Below are 24,676 nucleotides of genomic sequence, written 5' to 3'. Positions count from 1 at the left end.
AAGTTCATAAACAACCTCCAGAGCAGGCATGGTTTTTGGTCTTGTTTCAGTCATTTATTTATTACAATTCTCTACCCTTCACCTGTCTTTGATCTACTTTTATAATGGTTTCATTCCATTGGAAACATATATGCTGGAACGGAACTGACTGGAACGGAAACTTGGACTTTGTGGATAGCATTGTTTGTTTTGTTTTAATTATACTATTAATTCTTAATCCTGTTTGTACATCTGAAGGTTTTATTTCTTAGTAAAAAAACCTGCCCCATAAGATATCTTTAATAATACATGTCCTTTGTTGGTTTTGTTCATCTGAGTCGAAATAAAAAGTAAAGGCTTCTTTGAGTTGACCTCCGCTTCTTGGCAACAATAAAGTAATGATTTGCCATAACTGCCTTTTCAGTCTAGTTTATACATATAAAATTATCCAGTGATAACCATCTTTTTGGTACTGTCTACTTATGCCTGCAGTTAAGTGCATATTTGAATGCTCCTCCAACACCAAAAATTCAGTTCAATTGTAAAGTTACTGTATATTGGTGGAGGGAGGGAGGGAGAGGAGAAATCTGTCTTATGTCTTCCCGCTTGACATCTTGGATGTCCATTCAGAAAGACATTTTTATATGCTGGAACTATTTGTATTTTTCTATTTTCCACATAGTTTGAAATGGTTTGTTAAAATTGTTCTTAATTATTTGTTTATATTTCACATTTCTAAACCGCCCATCTCCTTCAAAGAGGGACTCTGAGCGATGTACAATAAAACATTGAAATATTAACTATATAAAAACCTAAAATGTTAGAGTTAAATTTTTGACTTAAAAATTTAGATAGATAGACAGACAGACAGACAGACAGACAGTCAGTCAGACATAGATTTTTTTTAAGGAGGCAAAAATAACCTTGTAAAAAAATTGGTTGACAGATACAAAGGGAGGGCTCTCATGACACTAACCAACCCCACAACTATGTGCTCCTTTGGGCTCCCCACACAAGACCACAGAGCCATGTTTTTGGTTATATTTCTGAAAATGTATTTGGATGCTTGGCAATAGTCCAATTAATATAGGTACCTTTTTTCAAAAACTACTTGAATTTTTAAGAGGTTCAATAGCCACAATCCTCTTGCAGTCTTATTTGCATGGGGATGGCAGCAAAATTATATCAATTAGTGTGACCTATCTTAAACAGGATATAGGTAGTTCTTGCTTAATGACTCTAATGAGAACTGAAATTTGTGAAGCAGTCATTAGGTGAAATATCATATGACTTAGTGACTGAAGTTGTGGTAGTCCCCAGTGCAGTTGTTAGGCTCTGCAAGAGCCATAACTTCAAGGACCAGACTTCATTTGTTCAACAGCATTATAACTTCAAACAGTTGCTGAATGAATGTTCATTGAGCGAGGACTACCTGTATTGCATGAGTTGTGTTTTTTCTTACCAATTCCAATAATACAATACCATTGTTATTAATCAGGGCTTAGAGGAATTCAAGAGTGTAATTGTCACAGTCAGAGCTAGGTGAAGAGCAATTCATACAGAAAATAGAGCTTTTTGTTCAAGTCTTGTGAAGACTTCTGTAGGTAGAAGTGCACTTATTTTATATCCCTGAAAGCACTGGTCACTGGTATGTGTTTGCGATTGCAAAAAGCTTCCCCAAACTAAAGACATTACAACACAATACAGTAAATAAAATAGTAATGTTATTACTATAGACAGTAATACAATACAATCACCAAAAGATTATTCAGTAATAAATGTTGCAGAAAAATTATGTATTTGCACCCATTGTCCTCTTCTATAGATGATAAAAGAAGATAATATATCAGACCATATACATCTTCTTGGGTGCTTGCCAAGTACCATGTCCTACCTGAATATTTACATTAAAAATCCTTTCAATTAAGGGAGGGGGCATACTGCAAACATAAGTACTAGCTTCCAGCAAATCTTTTATTGGGAGGAATGCTTCTGAGACTCAACTGGATCCAAAAAGCTGCAACCAGAACTGGATGCAGTATTCTAAGTGGTCTTATCAAGGCAGTATATACTGTTACTAATGCTTCATGTGATCTTGATATTATTCCTCTGTTGATGCAGCCTAGGACTGCATTGGCTTTTTTTTTGGTAGCTGTAGCACACTGTTGGCTTATCCTTAAGGGATCTAGAACTCTCACAGTTACTACTATTAAGCCAGGTACTACCTATACCAGAGGTCCCCAACCCCCAGGCCCTGGACCAGTACTGGGCGCGGCATGCCAGCAACCGGTCTGCACAAACAAGCAAAGCCCCATCCACAGGATGCAGGCAGCACCACATACTCTCTGGTCCACAGAAAAAACTTTCTCCACGTAACCAGCCCCTGGTGCCCAAAAGGTTGGGGGCCTCTGGTCTGTACTATACCTGTGCATTTGGTTTTTCTTGCCTACATGTAGAAATCTGACTTTTTTCACCATTGAATTTCATTTTGTTAGACAGCACCCAATGTTCAGGTCTGTCAAAGAGCTTTCTGTATTTTAAGCCTATCTTCTGGAGTGTTGGCTATTTTCCCCCCAGCTTAGTGTTGTCTGCAAATTTGATGAGTTTCCTTTCTATCCCCTCATCTAAATCATTTATGAAAATGCTGAAGAGTACTATGGCCTAGGACAGAGCCTTGGGGTACCTTACTGCATTCTTACTTCCATGTAGATGTAGCTCTATTACATACATAAAAATGAAGGCAGTACTATGGCCTGGTGTATATTCTTTATCTTTACAAAATGGGTATGACATCACCGTAATTGAAACAGAGTTCTGAAAGATCCTGAGTGTGCTTTGGATCAGCAGCCTTGTTAAGTGGTAACCTTAGTGTTATAAAGTTAGAAATGCCACTGTGAAAACCACAGACTAGAAATTGCTTTCCAGTGCCTTTCCTTTTTTCCCCCTGAGGCATAAATGAATGAGGAAATCTGCTTCACATTTGGAATGCATACCCGTTTAGGAGAAAAGGCAGCAATGAGCCTTTAGAATCTCATAAATTATCAACCTCTCTCTGGAATTTCTAGATAGTTTAAAAGATAGGGACTGCTTTTATGTGTTTGTGTTACTTTTATGCTAAAACATGGATGTTTGGCTACAAATGACTAGTGGTGATTCTAGATTCTTACTATGAGAACGCCTGTATAGGATCTCATTGTACCATATTCTTTCTTGGTTTTCATCCTCATGCAGGGTTCGTTAAACACATACCCTGTTGTGTATTTCAGCGAAATAAACAAAAGTTTATAGTAAGACAATGTGGGACTTTGGAAAGTTTAAATCAATAAATAGAACCTGAAGCAGGTTTTCATGAATGGTGGAACAAACTTTTTGTAGAGTATGAGAAAATGTATTAGTAGTGCTGTTTATCCTGCTGAGTTCCTCTGGACATCTTAATAATCACTATACCATATGAACTTTCATTTTGTTTTGTTTTTGCAGATCCTGGTTGCTAAGACCCCTATTGCTCCATTGACATCTTTCCTATACATTATTGAAAATTCTGGTTTGGTTCTCCAAGGTAAGATAAAATAAGCTTTGACTTACTGTAGGTAATGTGCTGAGGGAAGTAAGTGCTTAAAACTGCTTTCCCCAGCCTGGCACTCTCCACATGTTTAATTTGAGCTCCCTGAATACAACAAAGCTATTTTCCAGAGAAAATGGGAGTTGGTTCAACCCTAGAAAGTGTCAGACTGAAGATTGTAAATCTTAGTTTAATCTAGTTCTTTTTAACTGAATTTAGTAATTTTTTCATAATATTAAGCAAGTCAATATTAGGCATTTTATATTGATGTTTTCTGTATTCTTGTACCTACGGATGCTCCAGAAATTTTTGGTGTTAACAAAAATAAATTTAACTGAGGCAATAGCCATTGCAATTCACTGAGAGTGAGTTGGGCAGCCGTATAAATTTTCTTGAATAAATAAATATCAGTGTATGACTGCATCAGGTATGATGAACAAGCTGTTGCTTTTACAATAATAGAGGATCACGTGTAAGAGTTTGCCTTGGAGAGGTGTCTTAGTGTTTCAGTGTTCAGAAAAAAAAAGTTGATTGTGTAATAAGCTAGGTTTACTATCTAAATGTGGGATATATTTGATTTGAACGTTTGCTTTAAATGTTTTCCTGTCGTTTGTTTTCTATCAATATGAATGAGTTACTGTAAATGTCAAAAATATATTTGCTGTCTGCTTTCAAAAATGTAACTAAATCACAGTTCTGATGAATTATAAGTGGATTGTTCAAATATTATTTACCCTTCAGTTTTATGTCAAATGAGCTTTGGGTTCCACATTTTACAAGTGGGATGTGATACCCAAAATAAAAGATCCTGTAACTGAACACAGAATTTCTGACTATTTAGTTGAAACATCTATTTGTGAGAAGAGCTGATTAAATAGATGATATGTTTAAACAAATGTGAGATTCCTCTATTAAGATGCTAGCTCATACAGGTGATGAGAAAAGCAGAACATTTTAGAGCAGCTGGTGTTACTGCTTGCTGCTAGAGGTCAAGCAAGGACACTTTGGGCCTTTAGCCCTATCAAGTTACACAGCTAGTCACTATCCTTGAGTTTGGCAGAAAAGTATATCTATGTGAAATTGACTATTCCCATTGCTAATCCCTATCCCTATCCTGTCTCACAAACTTCTGTCTCCCATCTGCCAGTCATCTGAATATCCTCTAAAATAATGTATGACAAAAGCTTAACCTGTTTTACCTATCCGGAGCTTCCCAACAGGAAAAAATATGATAAACCTGTCTTGCTCAAGGCCTGAGGATGAGATGAAGGTAACATAATAAGGGCCTAGCAAAACCAAGAGATTGCCAAAGCATATTTGTGTTGTGATTAGGGCACATGGGAATACAACCAATGTATTTATCAGAATCAAGTTGTTCATTATCATTTGCTGTATGTTCTTTATGGTGGTTTGGTATCTACCTGGATAATCCCTACAGTTTTTAGAAGTAGTTTACCATTGCCAGCTTCCTAGTGCTGAAAATGAGTGACTGGCCCAATGTCACCCAGCTAACTTCATGGCTAAGGTGGGACTAGAACTCACAGTCTTCCGGTTTCCAGCCTGGTGCCTTAACCGCTACATCAAACTGGCTCGCTGTCTTTTTTTAAATGATCTCAGTGGGTTAGGACGCTGAGCTTGTCAATCTGAAGGTCGGCATTTGGCGGGTCAAATCCCGAGTGCCACGTAGCAGAGTGAGCGCCTGTTACTCGTCCCAGCTTCTGCCAACCTAGCAGTTTGAAAGCACGTAAAAATGCAAGTAGAAAAATAGGTACCACTATGGTGGGAAGGTAACAGCGTTCCGTGCGCCTTTGGCGTCTAGTCATGCGGGCTACATGACCACGGAGACGTCCTCAGACAAGCGCTGGCTCTTCAGCTTTGAAACGGAGATGAGCACCGGCCCCTAGAGTCGGAAACGACTAGCACGCATGTGCGGGGGAACCTTTACCTAAGTATAGTATAAAAGACAACACAGTATTTTGTTAACCAATAAATATTAGCAACAATCAGCTCTATAGAGTAGATTTGTAAGCCACAAATCTGCTGCTGATCTTATCACATATAGAGGTAAGAAAAAGAAAGTATCCAAATAATGAGTCCATATGTTTCTTTTTCAGCCATCTTAAGAAAGTAGGAAGCCTTATGAAAATGAGAGTCATTTTCAAACTGGAAAATGTGTTGAGAGGAGTTAGATAAAAATTGCTGTCTACGTTGGTGGCAGTGGAACATTTTTGTGGTAATGAATGGGCTCTGTTCCACCAGCTGACTGCAGGAGCAACATTTTCATTGATTCTCTATGGTGAGAGGCAGTCGGTGTCAGGAGAAGAGTACATTCAAAGCATATGACAAAGGAACAAGTAGATGAGTGTGGGAACTGGTGAAGAACAACGACTGTCTGAAAAATGAAGTGGAGAGGGGGGAGAGGAATCTCGTCATCATTCTGCTAATCAGGATGCCATAAAGAATTTGATGTTGGAAAACTTACCTGAAGTTTCTTTTAGGGCGGAAAGTTGGAAGGAAGCTCAAAAAAAAAAGTGGGGGAAGGTAAAAAGATTGATTGAACAGTTTTGCAGGCAATTCCTCCTGCCATCTCTAGGGGATTAAGAGATGGGGGGTGAAGTCAGGCTGCAGGTTATTCTCCTTTTGTTCTCTGGTGTGGTGGTTAATAAACCACCAAGACAGGATGAGTAGTTAGGGATTTCACTGACTGCTATTTGATGCAGTTTGAGGAGCTCCTCTTCTATTGTTACAGTTAAAATAGAAAGCGGAACTGTTCTTCATTTGCAAAAAGTTTCCAAAGTCCCAGGCTGAGAGTGAAAAAGCTATTAACATGGTAATGCAGCTCCATTCAGGGAGTGCATCAAAATCCCCTTTGTTGATGTAAATTGCTGCTCTATTGCCTGGTCTCTTTGGATCTCATGGTCTAGGTACAAGCACAAAAAATTGTTTAGTGAGAAAGGAAACTCTACCTCTTATATCATTTTAGCAGATTGCCAAGAGCATGGCAGTGAGAGACTTCTATGCCTTTGTAAACCTGAAGTACTGGGTGGTGAAAAGAATCCAATTATTCAATCGCTCTTTTATTGGACCTTTCAATCCTGAGAAATGCTGCTCAACAATTTGGAGACAGGGATGGCTGGTCAAAAGCTTGAGCTAGATTTGGAACCATGTTTCAAATGCATTGTGTGAACTAGGAAAAAGATAAGAAGAAGCAGTGAGCCTTACAGGAATTCACTAAGGCTGCAGAATTCTGGATTTTAAAATTCTAATTTTGTAAGTATTGTCATTTATATGAAGTGACAAATTAAAAGCCTGATTTTTTTTTACATTGCTGACCATATCCTCTTATTTGGAATTAAACAGTGTCATTTGAACTCTGCAAAAGTATCCAGTTCTGAATAAAACTGAACTTTGATTAAACCCATAAAAATATAATGGTGCTCCATGTTCATGTCATTGTTTCTTCCCATTGCGTCTGATTTAATGAGACTAAATGTGTGGATACAAATCTGCTTCCCCTTCATGTCTACAAAATCACTTTGCAGGCTAGTTCTATATTGTTTTAACAAAGGCTCTTTTTTCATTAGTCAGATTTGATTCTGTTGATCAGATACACATAAGAGTTCATGCATCCACATTGTACTGAAAAAAGAAATATGTTTATATAGGGAAGGAAAAATATATGATTCAAATATATTTCATATCTGGAATGTGGAGTGAAAGTTTTAAATTTAAGATGTCCTATCTTTAATTGTAGAACCAACATTTGAGTAGATTTTTTTAACATTTCAGTCTTTGTAAAATCTTATACAAGGCAAGCTCAAATGTAAATGTAATCTGATTTTAATCTAGGTATTATTCTTTTGAGAGAGATTGTATAGTACACTTGATTTATTATATTAACTTGTAGAGATGGAAAATGTGAATTTCAGGAATTGAAAGTATTATTTTACTTGCCAGTGATCCCAACTGTGACAAATCAGGTGTGCTTTATTTGATGTTTTGAAGAGTAGTTTGTAACCTGTCTGACTTAAATGAGTCTATTCTCTGCCAAACTCCTACAGAGTTTTATGGTGACTGCAGTATGAACCCTCCTAATGTCTGTCCACATTTTATTCTTCTAATTCTCTTTATTCTCATATCGTATTCATAGGATATATTTTTCTCTCACTTCATTGCTCATCAAAAATCTCTTAACAAAATTTAAATAGCATCAGCATTGCTGATATACATTTACAGTGGTACCTTGGTACTCATCATGATTTGGTTCCAGAAGGCACGATGAATACCAGAAACAATGAGTACTAAACAAACTTTTCCCTTAAGGAATAATGTAGTGAGTCACAAGGGAGCCGACACTGACAAGTTCTACCTTGTGCATTGAGTATCAAACAAATGATAAGTACAGGGACAACATTTTAATGTCAAAATGCATTGAGTACCAAATTTGATGAGTTCCAAAGCAACTGAGTACCGCTGTAGAATGAAAGGCCTTCAGATCAGGTGCCCGCAGTGGTGGGATTCAGCCAGTTCACACCACTTCGGCAGAACCGGTAGCTAATTTTTTGTTGCCCAGGCCCAGAATGGACTTCTGGAAACGGCATCCACACAGAGAATCAGTTGTTCACATATTTGAATCCCACCACTGGGTTCCTGGGAAGCCAACTGAGTTCCAGGACTAGAGTACATGAGCCTGTGTGCCAGAATGTCACTAACTAGACAAGCTAATCACAGAATAGAGTTCAGAAAGAACTGGCAATTGACACAAAATCCTGGTTATCTAAGTAGCAGTGTGCTTAGCTTGAGAACTGATAAGGATGTGCAGAGTACCTCTTGAGCTAACAAGAACGTGCACAGAAAAAGGGGATACTAAGAGTAGTCAAGTTTACGCAGCAACCACACAGATACACTGAGGTGTGTTAAAAACTTTACTTGTGGAATATTACAATAGCACAGTCTAAGATAAAACAGTCCAGGTCATACACGAGTAAAGAGATGACAGCAAATAACAATAGTCCAAGGAGTATCCAATTCAGAGTCTTCTTACCAGTCCGTAAGTCAAAACACAGTTCTTCAGGTTTAGCAAACAGTACCAAACCCACAAACTACAATAATCAGCAAGTAACAGCAAACGTTACTTGCAGAGAATAACAGAGAAAGAAGCTATGTCTCTAGCTCCCTCTTATGGCCATTGGAAAAACAGCGTTGGCCAATCATCACACATTTAAAGTGATACAATACAGTTTCTATTACAACACCACAATCATAGTTTATATATATTGCCAACCCAACCAGTTAGGCCATAGTCATCTAGCTAACATTCTTCCCTTTGGGTAGGACAATATATTGCTCTTTACAACCTTATGCCATAACTTTCACAACAAGCTTTGTGCTTAATTGCACCCTGAGCATTGGTAAAATGATCTGCAATGTTATCGTCGGTTGCACAGTATTCCAACCGTATTAGTTTATCTTTTACACACTGTCTGACGTTTAAGTATCGTAAGTCAGTATGCTTAGATCGTGTTCTGATGGCTGCGTTCATTGCCATCTTGATTGCGGATTGATTATCCTCATAAATGAGTATTGGATTCTCTACAGTTAGTCCCATGTCCCTTAACACTTGTGTATAGCATAGTAGTTCAGTACACAAAACAGACAAACAGGAAAATTCAGCTTCCATTGTGGACAGACTGATATGTTTCTGCCTAATGGATTTCCATCCTATTAGCAAATTACCTAACATTATCACCAAACCTGATGTTGATTTCCGAGTAGTTACATCAGTAGCAAAATTCGCATCCGCGTAAACAGTTAAAACCAAATCACGATTAGGTTCCAAATATAATGAGTAATGTATGGTTTGTTTTAGATACCTTAACACCTGCTTCGCTGCCTGCCAGTGCCTAACAGTAGGTTCAGCATTATATCTAGCTAGTTGGTTTACACTATATGAAATATCTGGCCTAGACCAAACGAGCTCAGATGGAGAGGAGTCATTGTCTGGAGGAAGGTAATAATGGCAAGTTCCTGAACAGATATTAAGGCGTTCCTTTTGTTTAATCAAATTGATTATTTGTTTGTGGGGTGTTTGTTCAGTATTGTAAGCCATTAAGAATTTCTGTATTTGAGTTGGATGGCCAAACACATAAATAGATGGGTGACTATAATTAGCAATTATATAAACTCAGGAAATAACATGTGGTTGTTCAGGCTGTCCTACTGAGCTGAAAATCCCGATGCATAGTTGACATTGATATATGTGAGCTTCTCTGGCCAGTTTTTAATGCTGTTTGCAATATTGAAAAAAAAGTGCTTTGGCCCTTTTGTTAGAATTGCTAGTTTGAAATTTTAAATTTGTGTCTCATTTTGGAAAAATTTCTGAGGGTGAAGGATTTTTATCATGTATCTTGTATTTTTTGTTGGGAGGGGTCTAGCGAGCACGATAAACATGCCAACAACCCAAGAAGAAAATTATAGTTCTTCTTGCCTTTTCATGTCTTTCATATTTCATTATCCATATTAAGAAAACACATTAACGAGTTCTTGAAAATATGAATGGTTAAGAAACAAACTTTATTTGAAATTGATAAGAAACATCTTTAAACTACAGTATAGAAAAATAACTAGATGGGAAGAAACCAACTTTGATTCAACTATGGCAAGAAGGAATAATTTTTGGTTTTTTGGGGGGTGATTTATCATTTTTTACTCATGGAAGTACGTTGTTGTACTTCCTTTGACTGAGCTGGTGAGTAATTTTCAACCTTTTCACCCACTGTACCACTTTTAGGATATGGCAACATCCGAGTACCACCAGTCGCCTAGTAAGTTGTCAAAAACTTGATGACAAAAAAAGAAAAAAGTGATGAAGTACAGGTAGTCCTCAACTTACAACAGTTCGCTTAGTGACTGTTCAAAGTTACAACGGCATTGAAAAAATGCCCCCCAAGCCACAGCTGGCAGCGCTCTTCCTCCTGTCCGAGGTTTTTATTGTTGTGAGCATTTCTGTTGAGGATTGGCAGCGGGGGTGGGGTGGGGGGGTGTTTGGTTTTTATTCCCCCCCCGGTCTGCTGGGTGGTTGCAGCAGGTTTTGGTCACTTCACATGACCCTGGGACATTGTGACTGTCATAAATATGAATCAGTTGCCAAGCATCTGAATGTAAATTACAAGACCCTGGAGCTGCTGTAACATTCCAGCTGATCAGCGCTTCTTCTGGGCTCAGAAGCGCCAGGATCAGCGCTGAGCTCCAGTTGGAGCCTGGCGCTGATCCTGGCGCTTCCACTGACCCCTGACAGCCCCGAAGAAGTGCTGATCCTGGCACTTTCGCTGAGCCCTGACAGCCCTGCAACTCCAGCTGTCTCGCTCAGGCTTGTGCGGTGCTGCCACCAGTTCAGCTCATTCCCCTCCCCCACTACCACTTTTCTAGGATGGTCGCGTACCACCTACCAGGTGCCAATGTACCACAGGTGGTACCTGTACCACTGGTTGAAAAGCCCTGATTTAGGGGTCTTTCGGGACTTGTAGCTGCTACTCAAGGAGTAGGTGGCCACCGTGACTAAGAAGACCTTTCTACAGATTCGTCATCTTACTTGCATAGAGGTCATATTAAGGAAAGGGATTAATTAGGACTCTCTGTTAACATGGTTGTTCTTCAATCTCATCAGACTTCACTAGCCTATGGAAAATATCCACCAGTTATTCTCCTTGCCCTGGAATGATGCTGTGGAAAACATGAGTCTGTTCAGGCTGTGCATAAGCTTTTTCTATGACCATTCCCATTTTCTGGAACACTATTCTCTGTAATGTCTACAGGGCCCCAACTTGACGTGTTTCTGTAAGACTGGGATTTTTCAGCAGGCCTTTGTGGCAGGATGGTTTGTGACCCTACGTCTTGATGTGTGTTATATATGAGAGGCAGCCAAGACAACTCTCTGCCATCCTACAGTAGTCCTTGAGTTATAACCAGTTGCTTAGTCAAAGTTATGACAGTCCCAAAAAAAGCTACTTGCTACCCAGAGTCAAAGTTCTTCAGCTGCTCCCTCCTGTATCCACGCAACCATATTTTGGGTTCTCAGCAGCCAGCCCACTTTTATAGCCATTTGAAGAATCCCCACAGTCACATCACCATGATTTTCCTGGAAACAATCTTTTATTTCCAGTTCCTAGCAAAAACACTCCATAATGAACAATGGATCCATGTAACACATATTCACTTACTGTCAAGTTTCCGACGTATGGGCTTTTCAAGTGACTCTGAGGCATTGTTTACCTTAAAAGTCCTTTATTAGCCTAATACACCGGCAAATGCTTGCTCAAAGGAAGCTGGAATCTGAAATCTCTGCCCCTTGCACAATATATTAAAACACAGTTCTCCACCTTTCTAATTTTGTCATTAATCATATTCTCCAATTAATTTAAAGAATCAGTTTCCCTTCCATTGGCCAAGTTCTTATCTTCTTTAATTTCAGATGGCCTTGAGGTACAATCCTCCTCTTCCCCCCTCCCAACCTTAATCCAATCTCTTAAAGCAATACACAAGTTTAACATATGAAATGGCTACTTCATCTCTTGTCAAGCAACCAGGGTTGACACTTACATTACATTTATTACATCACAGTCATTTACATAATCACCAGATCCACTCAACAACAGCTTCAAAAAAGGTTATAAAATCAGGCATGATCACATGATGAGCCACTTAACTTGTGACGAACACTGAAGGTTCAGTTATGATTGTAAGATGTGGACTACCTTGTACAGTGTTCTTTCCACTCCATTATCATTCATTTCTTGGGTTCCTTTTAAATGCAGTGGCAAGGAGAGGGTGCAAAGAGGAGGGTGTATCTCTCTCTCTCTCTCTCTCTCTCTCTCTCTCTCTCTCTCTCTCTCTCTCTCTCTCTCTCTCTCTCTGTGTGTGTGTGTGTGTGTGTGTGTGTGTGTCTTGTAGGCTCAGGAAGAATTAAATATAATAAATAAAATGGTAAATTGTATAGATTGGTGCTACAGAATTTGGCCACACGAGGTTAGGAACTGAATCTTTTCCTTGCTGGCTAGGCCAGGATGTCCTTGAGCTTTGCTGTGTAAGCAACTTAGGGTCTATTCACACTTAAATTTATTCCTTGGGGTTTTGCCTATTTCCTCCAAATGTCCAGGATGCAGAGAAAATAGATCTCAGTTTCAAAAGATACAAAAAGTACTGAAAAATGCACTTTAGCTTTAAAGAATACTCAAAGTGAAAACAAAACTAAAAAGCTGTTTTGGCTTGACTTCAATTTCTTATGATCTAAAAAGAAGTTTGTCAGTTTAAATCTTAAACTATGTGGGAAAACCAGCTTTGTCTGGATCCGGAAAATAAAAGTGGCAAAGAAAAACTTTGAATTTCCTCCCTTGTCTTTACCAGTCTGAACAAGAACGGAAAGTAAATAAACAACAACAATAAATCACTTAAAGAAAAGCTTTCTAAATGTCTGGAAAGTCTCTTAACTTTTTTTTTGGTCTTTTGTTTGACTTTATCCTCAAGTTTCATTTCTATGATATAGAACATAATTTGCCAGCCTCAGGCTTTGGAATACAATCACACCCTGGCTGAGAATTATGGGAACTGGGAAAATTAATTGCAAAGACATGACTAATTAAGTAAAAGTCTCTATATTACAGGTATGTAATTGACTAACAATACGTATATGTTTCACCCAAAGTATAAAAGTGCAGAGTGCAATAAGTTCTGAAATATTAAGGTGCCTGACCAGGAAAAGAGGCCCTGGAGTTAGAGATCTCAAACAAAAACATCCATTCAGTTCCTGAATTGAATCAGTAAAAGCAGTAATTTACATTCCTTTCCTATCTTCAGTGTTAGCAATATTTTTCCTTTTACTTATCAGTGACTACTTCTCCAGAATTGTTTTGTTCTTTCTCACTTTAATTATTTGATAGTACTGTTGAACTGTTAAATAAAAACAGTGTTCAGGAACAGAATAAAAGTTCCTTTTCCTTTCTGTGATAGTATGGTAGATTTGTATGGTCTGCAAAATACAGTATGTGCTGTATTTCAATATGCCTTTATTTAAATGATAAATAGTGGTCCTTAATGCTGTTTTGATTTTTATATTAAGAAGTAGAGGGAGGAATCAATTTTCAGTTTTCTCTCTGTTCTCCACCAAAATATGACTCACAGGGCTAGAAATTTCTCTAGAATAAAAATGTCTCCCCGGCTTTATTAGAGGGAGCGTTCCCTTTGTTGTGCTCTCAAGAATGAATTCCTGAACCTAATACACTCTGCTCATCTGTTTTTAGTCAAGTGTTGGAGCAAGGGCTTGTCATGAGTTGTCTCCAAAAGGCTTTTACGTACAATGGTTGAAGATCTTATATTGATGTGATCTAGTAATTTCTGCCAGTAAGACCTCCTGGGAGTGGAAATATAAAACAGGAGAATGGATTTAGATATTTGATTGGCAAAAAATATTCTGATCACTGTATAAAAGCCAGATAAATATATAACAAAAATTGTCTATCTTTTATTTGAAATTCATTTTAATTATGGTGACTTTGATTGTTCTTAAGTCGATATCACTCTGCCTATTTTCCAAGGCACGCATTCTGAAAGTGTTGTCTTCCTTTTTCTACCAGGAGAACTAAAAATCCAGTTGCCTGATTATTCTCCTGCATTTTGTTTTATTTATTTTATTTTTATTTTATTTATTAGATTTATTTGCTGCCCATCTCATTTCGAAGCAACTCATCATTTTAATTCCTCTACTGCTGCCAAAAATAGCATTTTAACAAAGAGATATTTTACTTTGACTAGAACAATTACTCCTATATACTACATCCAAGTTAAATTCTTAATCTTCAAACATTTTACTATTTCCATTTTGGCTAATGAAATGGACATGAAGATTTTCCCCCAAACTGGGGAATGCAAGACCTTTTTTACCGTACCTATGACAGTGCAAGAATGATCTATCTTTTACACCAACCCAGGTCTATTTTGGTTCCTTCAAGTAGGAGCCTCTGGTCAGATTATCCAAATTGGCCTTGCATTGTGGGATACTACCTTGTAACAGCCAGTGGTGCTTCAAAGGGAGCCTCTATGGTAGCTTTGGGGAACCTGCTTTGAGGATGGAGGGGCCTCTCTGTATGAGGAAGAAACTTCTTTTGTGTCCTTCTCAGAAGTATGAAGAGATTATGTTTCTGAAAGAATGGAGAAATGTGGAGAAGCAGGGGCAGCTATAAGTAGTCCTTGACTTACAACACTTCATTCAGTGACTGTTAAAAGTTACAACACCACTGGAAAAAGTGACTTACCGTTTTTCACACTTATGGCTGTTGAAGCATCCCCAGGGTCACGTGATCAAAATTTGGATGTTTGGCACCTGGTCCATGTTTATGACATTTGCAGTGTTCCGGGGTCATGTGATCACCTTTTGCAACCTTCTGACAGGCAAAGCCAATGGGAAAATCAGATTCACTTAACAACCATGCTACTAACTTAACGGCTGTGGCAAGAAAGTTCATAAAACGGGACAAAAGTCACTTAACAAATGTCTTCCTTAGCAGCAGAATTTTGGGCTCAAATGTGGTCGTAAGTGAGGACTACCTGTATTGTCTTCGTAGAATGCAGGGAGAGGAATAATAGGGACAATAGCTGATTCATTACAGGGCAGAGGAACACAGAAGAGTACCTGCAGCAACTTTGCTTTGGTTAACAAATGTTAACTCTCAGCTTTAGTTTTGTTGTGCCATTAATTAATTGTCATTAATCCAGAAATGCTGCTGCAGGTTTTCTCTGGCTTCATGGCTCATATGCTGAGGCAACTAATCATCTATAAAAACAAGTGTTTGGAAACTGTCGGATTCATTTTTTTAATCTCAAAATCCTTTTGAAGATATTTTCTGGGCCCTTCAGCCTCTTTAAAATATATTTAACCATATTTATATACGGGCAGTGGTTCATAAAATAAATAATTTAAGCATAAAAGTGTCAGATTAAAATTAATCCCACCCTTTTGGTTTACTTTTTAGGGCCTTTCAGGAAGGAAGTATTCAAGTCCCAGGAGGAAGGGTTGTTCTAAGGCACAGGTTCCCATCCCTGGGGGTGCAGGACGATATTCCAGGGGGTGCAAAAACTTGGCTTTTCAAAATTATAGTGTATATGCATAATTCATTGCCGTTATTTTGAACTTTTGTAAGGGGTGTGAGAATATATCAGAAGCGTTCTAGGGGTGCGGGGTATAGAAAAGGTTGGGAGCTGCTGTTCTAAGGCAGGGCTTTTCGACCTTTTCACCCATGGTACCACTTTTAGGATAAGGCAGTATCCGAATACCACCAGTCGCCCAGCAAGGTGTCAAAAACTTTCCCCAAAAAAAAGGGGGGAAAAAAGATAAAGTACAGGTAGTCCTCGACTTACAACAATTCGCTTAGTGACTGTTCAAAGTTACAACAGTACTGAAGAAAGTGACTTATGACCATTTTTCTCACTTATGACTGTTGCTGCATCCCCAGGGTCATGTGATTTACATTCGGATGCTTGGCAACTAATTCATACTTATGACGTTCACAGTGTCCCAAGGTCATGTGATCAATGGCCAGGGTGTGTGTGGCCAGCTTATCACTCAGGTTGCTGGGTGCCTGTGGGGGGGAATCCATGGGTCTCTGGTAGAGGGGGGTGGGACTTCCTTCCCTCTCTCCTTCCTTCTTTCCTTCCTTCCTTCCTTCCTTTCCTTACCTTACCTTACCTTACCTTACCTTACCTTACCTTACCTTACCTTACCTCCCTTCCAAGCAACCTGCTAGTCCAAACTACAAATATTGCACCTCACACAACATGCATTTGAACCAGGTTCCCCAATCCTCTCTGTGTACATCGTTCTTCCCATAGCTCTCCCCAGCGCTGTCGAGAGATGCCCATTTCTGGCTGCATTGCACCGTTATCAAGTTACTTTTCACCCACCCGAAGGAAGAGAGCAATGCTTTTCTCCCTTCTCCAAAGGAAGGGAGACAAACCCGCATCGCCATCGAGTCACCCTTCCTTTGGGCAAAGTAATCTCTTTGCAATGCAAAACCGCGGTGACTCGCGTCTTTTGCAAAGGGCAGTGCATGCACCCCGTGAGCAAAGGAGGAGAGCAGCCAAGCAACCTGCTAGTCCAAACTACAAATACTGTTTCTTGGGATGGGATGGGGGGGACGGAGAGGAAACGTCTGGAAATCATGCAAGAACTTTTCTTCTTATTATTACTATTATTCTTCCAAGTTGCAAAGGAAAAGCAGAAACAGCCTAGCCGCGCAGGTCAAGCTCAGCTCTCTCTGGCCCTTAAATGTTGTTCATCAGGAGCTCTGGCACTTCCCACGCTTGCAGAAGGGAGACCAGCAGCTTTTCCACCGACCCGGGGCAACTTTGCAAAAAAATAGCAAAACAGCATGGAGAAGCGTGGCTCAGCTGTATTTTGCACAAACTGATCCCGTGCTCCCGCCCTGCTCACTTGCTTGCTTTACTCTCATTTGCTTGCGGGGTGCTTGGAAGCTGGCAGTGCTCGGAAGCCACCCGCCTGGGGCGCTTGGAAACCACCCATGTGGGGTGCATTGGAAGCCACCCGCACCTGCTCAGAAGCTGGCTGCACTCGGAAGCCGCCCGTGCGGGGCACTCGGAAGCTGGTGGCACTCGGAAGCCACCTGTCGCTCGGAAGCCGCCTGGTGCTCGGAAGCCTCACTCTGGGTGCAGAAGGCGGCTCAGCTGTAGTTGCACACGCCAATCCCACACTCCTGCCCTGCTCACTTGCTTTCCGCTTGCTTGTGGAAAACATGCTGCTTGCTAAGTGGAGCCCCAGGATCAGCATGCTTCAGCTGATACAGCCATAGCCCAGTGCTGATCCTGGGGCTTCACTTAGCAAGCAGTATGTTTTCCGCAAGCGAGGTGGGCACGAGCTGTTCATTTGCCAGGCTTTCCCCCCAAAACACAACACTTGCTCACTCACCCTTCCAGGCTGCGTCGGTCTGCCCCCTTTATACCTCTTCTTCTCTCCACCCTCCTCCTTTTCTCTTCCAGGTGCACTGGAAGCTCCAGTCCAATTAGTATGTCGCCACAGATCCTGGGGATTCAGGCAAGCTCTGCAGCTTCAACTGATCTCCTCCAGGTCTGTGTGTCTCCATTTTAATTTGTTCCCTCCCCCACTCCAATTAGCTAGGCGGGCTCGCGTACCACCAGTCAGGTACCACCTATTGAAAAGCCCTGCTCTAAGGCATAGAGGCATATACTGAAAAGCAGCAAGGTCTTTTGAATAATCCTTATTATGTAGATTGTAGAACATGCTTGTAGCTGCATTATACATAGGTTGTGGCAGTGAATTCTATGTCTGGGTAAAAAAAAACATAATTGGGCTAGCAGCCTGCTGTTCTGAGTGGGAAGAATTTGGAAATGTAAGAATCTAAACTAAACAGAAGACTTCAAAAAGAGTGGGGGGGGGAGTCTGAATTACAGCTGTAGCTGGTAGTTAGTATCAGATAAAACAATTTATATGTATGGGAGTTTTCAATGTTGGTGTCAACAAATAAAGCCAAATAAATGGATGGAAACTAATCAAAGAAAGAAGCAATCTGGAATTAAGGAGAAACTTTCTAACAGTGAGAACATTTAACCAGTGTAATGGCTTCCCTTCAGAAGTTCTAAGTGCTTCATCCTTGGAGGTTTTTAAGAAAAGATTGGACAGCCACCTGTCTGAAATGCTCTAGGGTCTCCTGCTTGAGTAGTGGGCTGAACTAGAAGACCTCCAAGGTCCCCTCCAGCTCTATTCTGATTGATTGATTGATTGATACATCTGGAGGATACCCAGTTTGGAAAAAACTCTTCTGTGCTTCTTGGTAGTCCAGACTTACTAAATCTTGAAGACAGTTATTTAGAACGAACCCGGTCATTCTTAGTTCCTCAGATTCAATGGGACAAATGAGCAGCAGTCTTCCCCAACAACATTAACCAGCAATCATTTATGGCCTAGTTTTCCCAATTCCTAAAACAAGAGTTGAGAAGCCACTTATCCTATAGATAATTAATTGTAACCCAATTGTAACCCAATACGTTTGCATAAGGTTTATGCAGCATCTTGTTGTTGTACCTCTATTGAACATATTTCAGGTAGAAGAGGTGATCACACCTTTCTGCGCTAGGAGCAAGTCCAAGATTTAACTTGCTTTCCACTCTGAAACAGGAAGGCGTTTGAATGAGCTCAGTACGTGAAAGTGGTTGGTTGGTAAGAATACCCAAGGATAAATGTGCTTCCAGGAAATTACAAGAGCTGCTGGAGAGGCAATGGGAAATTTGTTCTGGAAAGCACTGTGTTCCTAGAATCTGGGGTTGCTCCTTGCCTGAATGATTTGCTGGAGATCTAAGAGGCTCCAGTGCCATGATGATTGATACTTTCAGTTTCAGCCACTCTTGTATTAAAAATAACTTAGCTATAATTATTTCATTTCTCCAAGTTCTATTATTGCAATTCATCATTTACGAGCCTGTTTGAAGGATAATTGCAAAATGTAGTTGCTTCAAAATATTTTCACTGTCCTGCTAACTGAGACCAGGAACATAGACGTAAGTTCATTCAGCATAACCTATATTTTTTATCTATTATTAAAATTATATGCTGCCCATCTCACCAGAGGAGACTCTAGGCATCTTAACAATCATTCAGTTAAAATGCAATATAAATCATTAAAACAATAACTTGGGACCTTAAATTTAAATATTTTTTTTAAAATTCCATTTATATCCCGCCCTTCTCCGAAGACTCAGGGCGGCTTACAAGCTTAGCAGTAGCCTTCATTCTATGTATATGCCTGCTTATTAGGGCTTTCACACCCCTCCCAAGCGGCATTATTACAAAGTCAGCTTATTGCCCCCAACAATCTGGGTCCTCATTTTACCTACCTCGGAAGGATGGAAGGCTGAGTCAACCTTGAGCCTGGTGGGATGCGAACCTGCACTAATTGCAGGCAGCTGGTGTTACTTAAGGAGGCATTAGCCCACTGCTCCACCAAGGCTCTTTAAATTCAATTTAAATTTAAATTCAAAATTCAGTTAAAATAAAATTGACCAGGATGGAGAGAGAACAAAGTGCACATGGAGAGAAGATGGGGTGTATGTAATGCATTAGTCAACCCCATTGGGGCTCAGGGCCAGTTGACACAGCCATGTCTTCAGGCCCTTTCACAAGGTCAAAAAGGTGGGTGTGGATCTCACCTCGAGGGCCACAGTGTTCCAAACTAATGCAATTTATTTGCTTCCGGCTTATCATACTGTATTTTATCAACCCTACCATGTTTAATATAATGTCTGAAACTATCCCTTATCAATGCTTTAAAAAATCTGGCTTTTGATTTTTAACCTGATTAAAGGAATTTTTTTACTACATTACCTTTTGTCTGATCATCATCAGAATTTCTTTCTTCAACATTGTCCTCAGTTCCATCTGAACTGAGAGACATAGTTAAACAAACCCGCTTATCTGACCACTGCCTTGGCAGCAGTTCTTTCTATTCTTCAAGGCAATTCACTATGTTCTCTAGAAAAATTTTCATTTCATTTTAATTTCCCAGTCTTCCTGTGTGACTGTTTTATACTGCATCACTGGGTTCTTGGAAAGATAACTGGGTAATAATATATAGTGAGCACAGCAGGCGTGTAGAGCCTCTGTATTTTAAATAAATACATACATTCAATCATCTTTCATACACCACCTTCCATACAGAAGCCCAAACAGTCTAAACAATGTTCCTTCCTCCTATTTTTGCATAAAACCACGCTCTGAGTAGTTGAACTAATAGATTGAATGGCCAAAATTCACAGCTGCTATCACTGAGAGTCAATTAGAACTCTATATTGTCAGCAACAGTCCAGCATTTTAACTGCTGTATCACATTGGTTCTCAAATAAATCAGTCTCATTTGAAATATCTGTTCACCTAAAATTGACATGTAAAAAAATCAGACCTTACTTGTGAAATTTGATTAGTTCATATATAATTGATTATATGTAAAATCTCTGTATGCTTATAATCAGATTCAGGATGGGCTATTTGTAGTGAAGCACAGTTGACAAAATAAAATGAAAACCTCAAAAAAGGGCAGTTGAATCTTTTTCTAGTATCAGTTAAGTGGTTTGCTTTTGATATACAGTTTAACTTTTTTGAAGAGAAGTTTCCTGAGACTGTTGCTCTCTGAGTAAGTTTTTATGCTTGAGGTTGACTACAGATTGTCTCTGTTGGAAGTGTGACAAGCCACAGGCTAATTTAATCCATATGTTCTGGCACTGCCCAGGAAAGAAGTGGGAGACTGCATAAACATTACTTTATCCACAGGATCTAACTCTTACCTTTAATCATTTAATATTTGGATATGTATCAGCCATCTGAGCACTCCCAAAGAAATACAATGACTGGATGGCTTTAATGGTTAAGAGAATAATCTCCCAATACAGGAAAGAAATGAACACCCCCAAAGAGTAAGCAGAGGGTTACAAGAAATATTAGATGTTGCTTGGAAAGAAATAGCTTATAATTATTATTTTTTCATTCGTCCAATTGTATCTGATTCTTGGAGACTGCCTGGACAATCCCTGCAGTTTTTTTGGCAAGGTTTTCAGAAGTGATTTGTCCATGTTTCCTTTCTAGGGTTGAGAGAAAGTGATTGGCCCAAAGTCACTCAGCCAGTTTTGTGCCCAAGGCGGAACTAGAACTCACAGTCTCCTGATTCCTAGCCTGATGCCTTAACCATGACACCATACTGGCGTATTATACCACATCCTACTTGTCCGATAAGTTCAATTTAAAATAGTTCCAGGTCCCAAAGTTCAATGTGGTAAAGCAGCCTGGAATACCTAGGTTGGATCCATGGCCACATCCAGCATTTAAGACCCTTTATTGTAGCCCCCAGAGCATCAATTGCCTCAAAACTATAATTGTTAAAGAGACTAAAAGTAGGGAAATAATTACATGCACAAAACATACATGTATTAATTTTATTAGTGTAATCTAATTTTACATTTACTAATTTTAAAAATTAAATGAAATTATATTTTTGTCTTGGCCTCCATGCGCTTCCGTTTTCTTGAAAGAGCAGCATTTTGGAGTATGGGCTTGGTGTCACTGTCCGAAAGACAAAGTATGATCTTTGGCACAAAGGCAAATAAAATACTCCTACCTTAAATTTTACTCAACTTCACATATTTTCCTTCCTCTTTTTTTCTTTCTCCTTTCTCTTTTCCAAAAATATCAGTTGGGACTATTCTAAAAGAGAAAAGGAAAGGAAAAATTGGTTCCTAATTGTAAAATACTTCTTCCCCTAAAATTGTGAAATTTCAATTAAAATATCTTTGGTGAACATGTTAATGTCATCTTTGTTTTCTAGAAGCATATAAATATCCTGGGTTTACATAACCAACCAAATGAAAGAATTTGCCTTGCTTCTAATAACTTCTTCTAGAGCACTAAAATGTATAGAGAAAGCAAACTGTGCTGGTAATAATACAAACCCAAAATTTATAAAAAGGCAACATTTATTAGGCCAATTGAAATGTTTTTAAGTTTCTCAGAACTTTTTACTTGGCAAAGCAGCTAAAAATCCAGTGGAGGGGATAGGTAAAGAGAAAGTTGTTTGCTTGATATTTAAGCAGATCATATTAATCAAGCATGGAACAAAGAATTCCTCTCTTAACAGTAGCACATGAATACTAGCTACCAATAATGTACCTTGCATTTACCACATATGTCAGTATCAGATCAGCAACTGGGACTGCTAGATAAACACATATAGGAGTAGGTTGTAAAGCTGTATAAATAAAACATAAGATCAATAGTGAAGAGATTTACAGCAGCTTACTGCAGAGACATAAATGCAATATTGTCTTTGTGTTTGATTTTTAAATATATATATATATATGAAAAAGGGACGCGGTGGCTCAGTGGGTTAGGACGCTGAGCTTGTTGATCAGAAGGTCGGCAGTTTGGCGGGTCGAATCCCGAGTGCCGCGTAGCAGAGTGAGCGCCTGTTACTCGTCCCAGCTTCTGCCAACCTAGCAGTTTGAAAGCACGTAAAAATGCAAGTAGAAAAATAGGGACCACTACAGTGGGAAGGTAACAGCGTTCCGTGCGCCTTTGGCGTCCAGTCATGCCGGCCACATGACCACGGAGACGTCCTCGGACAAGCGCTGGCTCTTCGGCTTTGAAACGGAGATGAGCACCGGCCCCTAGAGTCGGAAACGACTAGCACGCATGTGCGGGGGAACCTTTACCTTTACCTTTATATATATGAATATTTGGGAGTGAATCAAGTAGGGGGCTCATCCAGGACGCTTATATTTTCCAACAACCTCAATTTTTTTTTAAAAAAAATTATCACACAAATACCATATTCTTGCATTGATTCTCTTGAACATCTTTGGAAACTGTCAAACCGATTCCTTCATTGTCCTGATGTGACATTTCAGCATGGGGGAAAAATACTGATCACAGTTCTTTCTTTCCTGGGTGTTTGCTTGGAAACCTTTTAATTCAGGCATTGAGGAATCAATAGCTTGACAGTCAGTTTCCTTCATACCTTAACACTACAAAGATTGAACTGTGTAACATAAAGCCTCCTTCATTTTCATTTCAAAAGATGCTTTTTCCTCCCTTGAGGGTAAAGGCTTACAGGCAAGAAGAGCAAGGAGCGAGAAAACCTCCAGATTTCTAACCAGAGTCTAGAAGGCTAAGCATAAAAGGAGTTAAATTCCTTCATCAAGTCTGAACAGGGGGGAAAAAGAGAAGCAGCCACAGCTGCGTGATTTGGCAGAGGCCGCACCAATTGATCTATTCCCCAAAGGCACAGGAAACGTCAGCACACCACTGTATGTACACAAATCAAACCCGTCCATTGAAGAAGGGTTAAACTTGCTTACTGAAGCCTGGGAATACAATGAACAATTTCAGCACCCCATTCATTCCTAGCAGATTTTAGCTCCTCTTTCATTACAGCTTCACTTTCCGTGGTGCTTTGGCACATCCTTTGGGAGAGAGAGAAAGAGAGAGAGGATTCAGGAGAAACTCATTAGTATCCCTCCCAACTCAGTCCTTTTATCTAATCGCTTTTTCATACCCGTTGCTTTTGAAACTGGCCAAGAAACTGAGGATTACATGGCAGTGATTAGTGGGATATCTTTACTACCTTTTTATAAAATTATGATTAATTGGTACCCAAGAGGAGCATGCTAACCTGAAAACCAGTTCTTTACCCACCAAAGGAATAGAAATGCTCCCCCCGCCCGCCCGCTTCATTTAATGTCTGCTGCATACCTTTATGCAAAGATGTCTCCCAATTGTAATTTACAGGAATTGGTGGGTTTTTTTTGAAAAAGCATAGCTCTCAAGATGCAACATAAAATTCCCTGAAGAATAATTGGATTAATGAATCAGGTTTCTCTACTTCGACTTCCCTCTGAGGAAAGAACTTTTCCACTTGTTTTCAGATGGATTTGAGGGCCAATAGTCAGTAAATTGGTGCCTTGGTGGAGCAGTGGGCTAATGCCTCCTTAAGTAACACCAGCTGCCTGCAATTAGTGCAGGTTCAAGTCCCACCAGGCTCAAGGTTGACTCAGCCTTCCATCCTTCCGAGGTAGGTAAAATGAGGACCCAGATTGTTGGGGGCAATAAGCTGACTTTGTAATAATGCCGCTTGGGGTGTGTGTGAAAGCCCTAATAAGCAGGCATATACATAGAATGAAGGCTACTGCTAAGTTTGTAAGCCGCCCTGAGTCTTCGGAGAAGGGCGGGATATAAATGGAATTAAAATAAATAAATAAAATAAAAATAAATATGTGTCGGAATATCATTTGCATGAAGCTGCTTTCTTAAAGTCATTCAGGAAAGAAACTGAAGATTTGCAGAAAGAGGCCCCAGGAGGAGGGCTTTCAGCCTTTTCATTCACAGTCCCATAGACATATACAAAAGTTCTACATATTTACATGCACACACATATTCAAGCATTGTATATTGCTTCTAAGATTTTCTGAATTTTCCCATTTTTTTAAAAAAAATATGTGATGAGAGACTTGGCAAAAGGGTCTCATCTCTGCTTTGCAACTTCTATAGAGAGGGGAAAAACCAAGTCCAACTTC

The 24,676-nt window shown here is 39.5% G+C and overlaps 1 protein-coding gene across 1 annotated transcript in view; it reads left to right on the top strand.

Moving 5' to 3' along the window:
• RAD51B (RAD51 paralog B) overlaps positions 1-24,676 on the top strand; it is a 377,386-nt gene that overhangs the window by 186,638 nt on the left and 166,072 nt on the right. Inside the window, exon 10 of the mRNA XM_081312768.1 lies at positions 3,460-3,538. Coding sequence (XP_081168894.1) covers positions 3,460-3,538 — 79 coding nt within the window. The remainder of the gene's footprint in view (positions 1-3,459; positions 3,539-24,676) is intronic.

This window comes from Vipera berus (genome assembly GCF_964194415.1).
Source record: "Vipera berus genome assembly, chromosome: 1".
Taxonomy (NCBI): Eukaryota; Metazoa; Chordata; class Lepidosauria; order Squamata; family Viperidae; genus Vipera; species Vipera berus.
The sequence above is the reverse complement of the archived record's forward strand: the minus strand, read 5'-3'. Positions and strand labels throughout refer to the sequence as shown.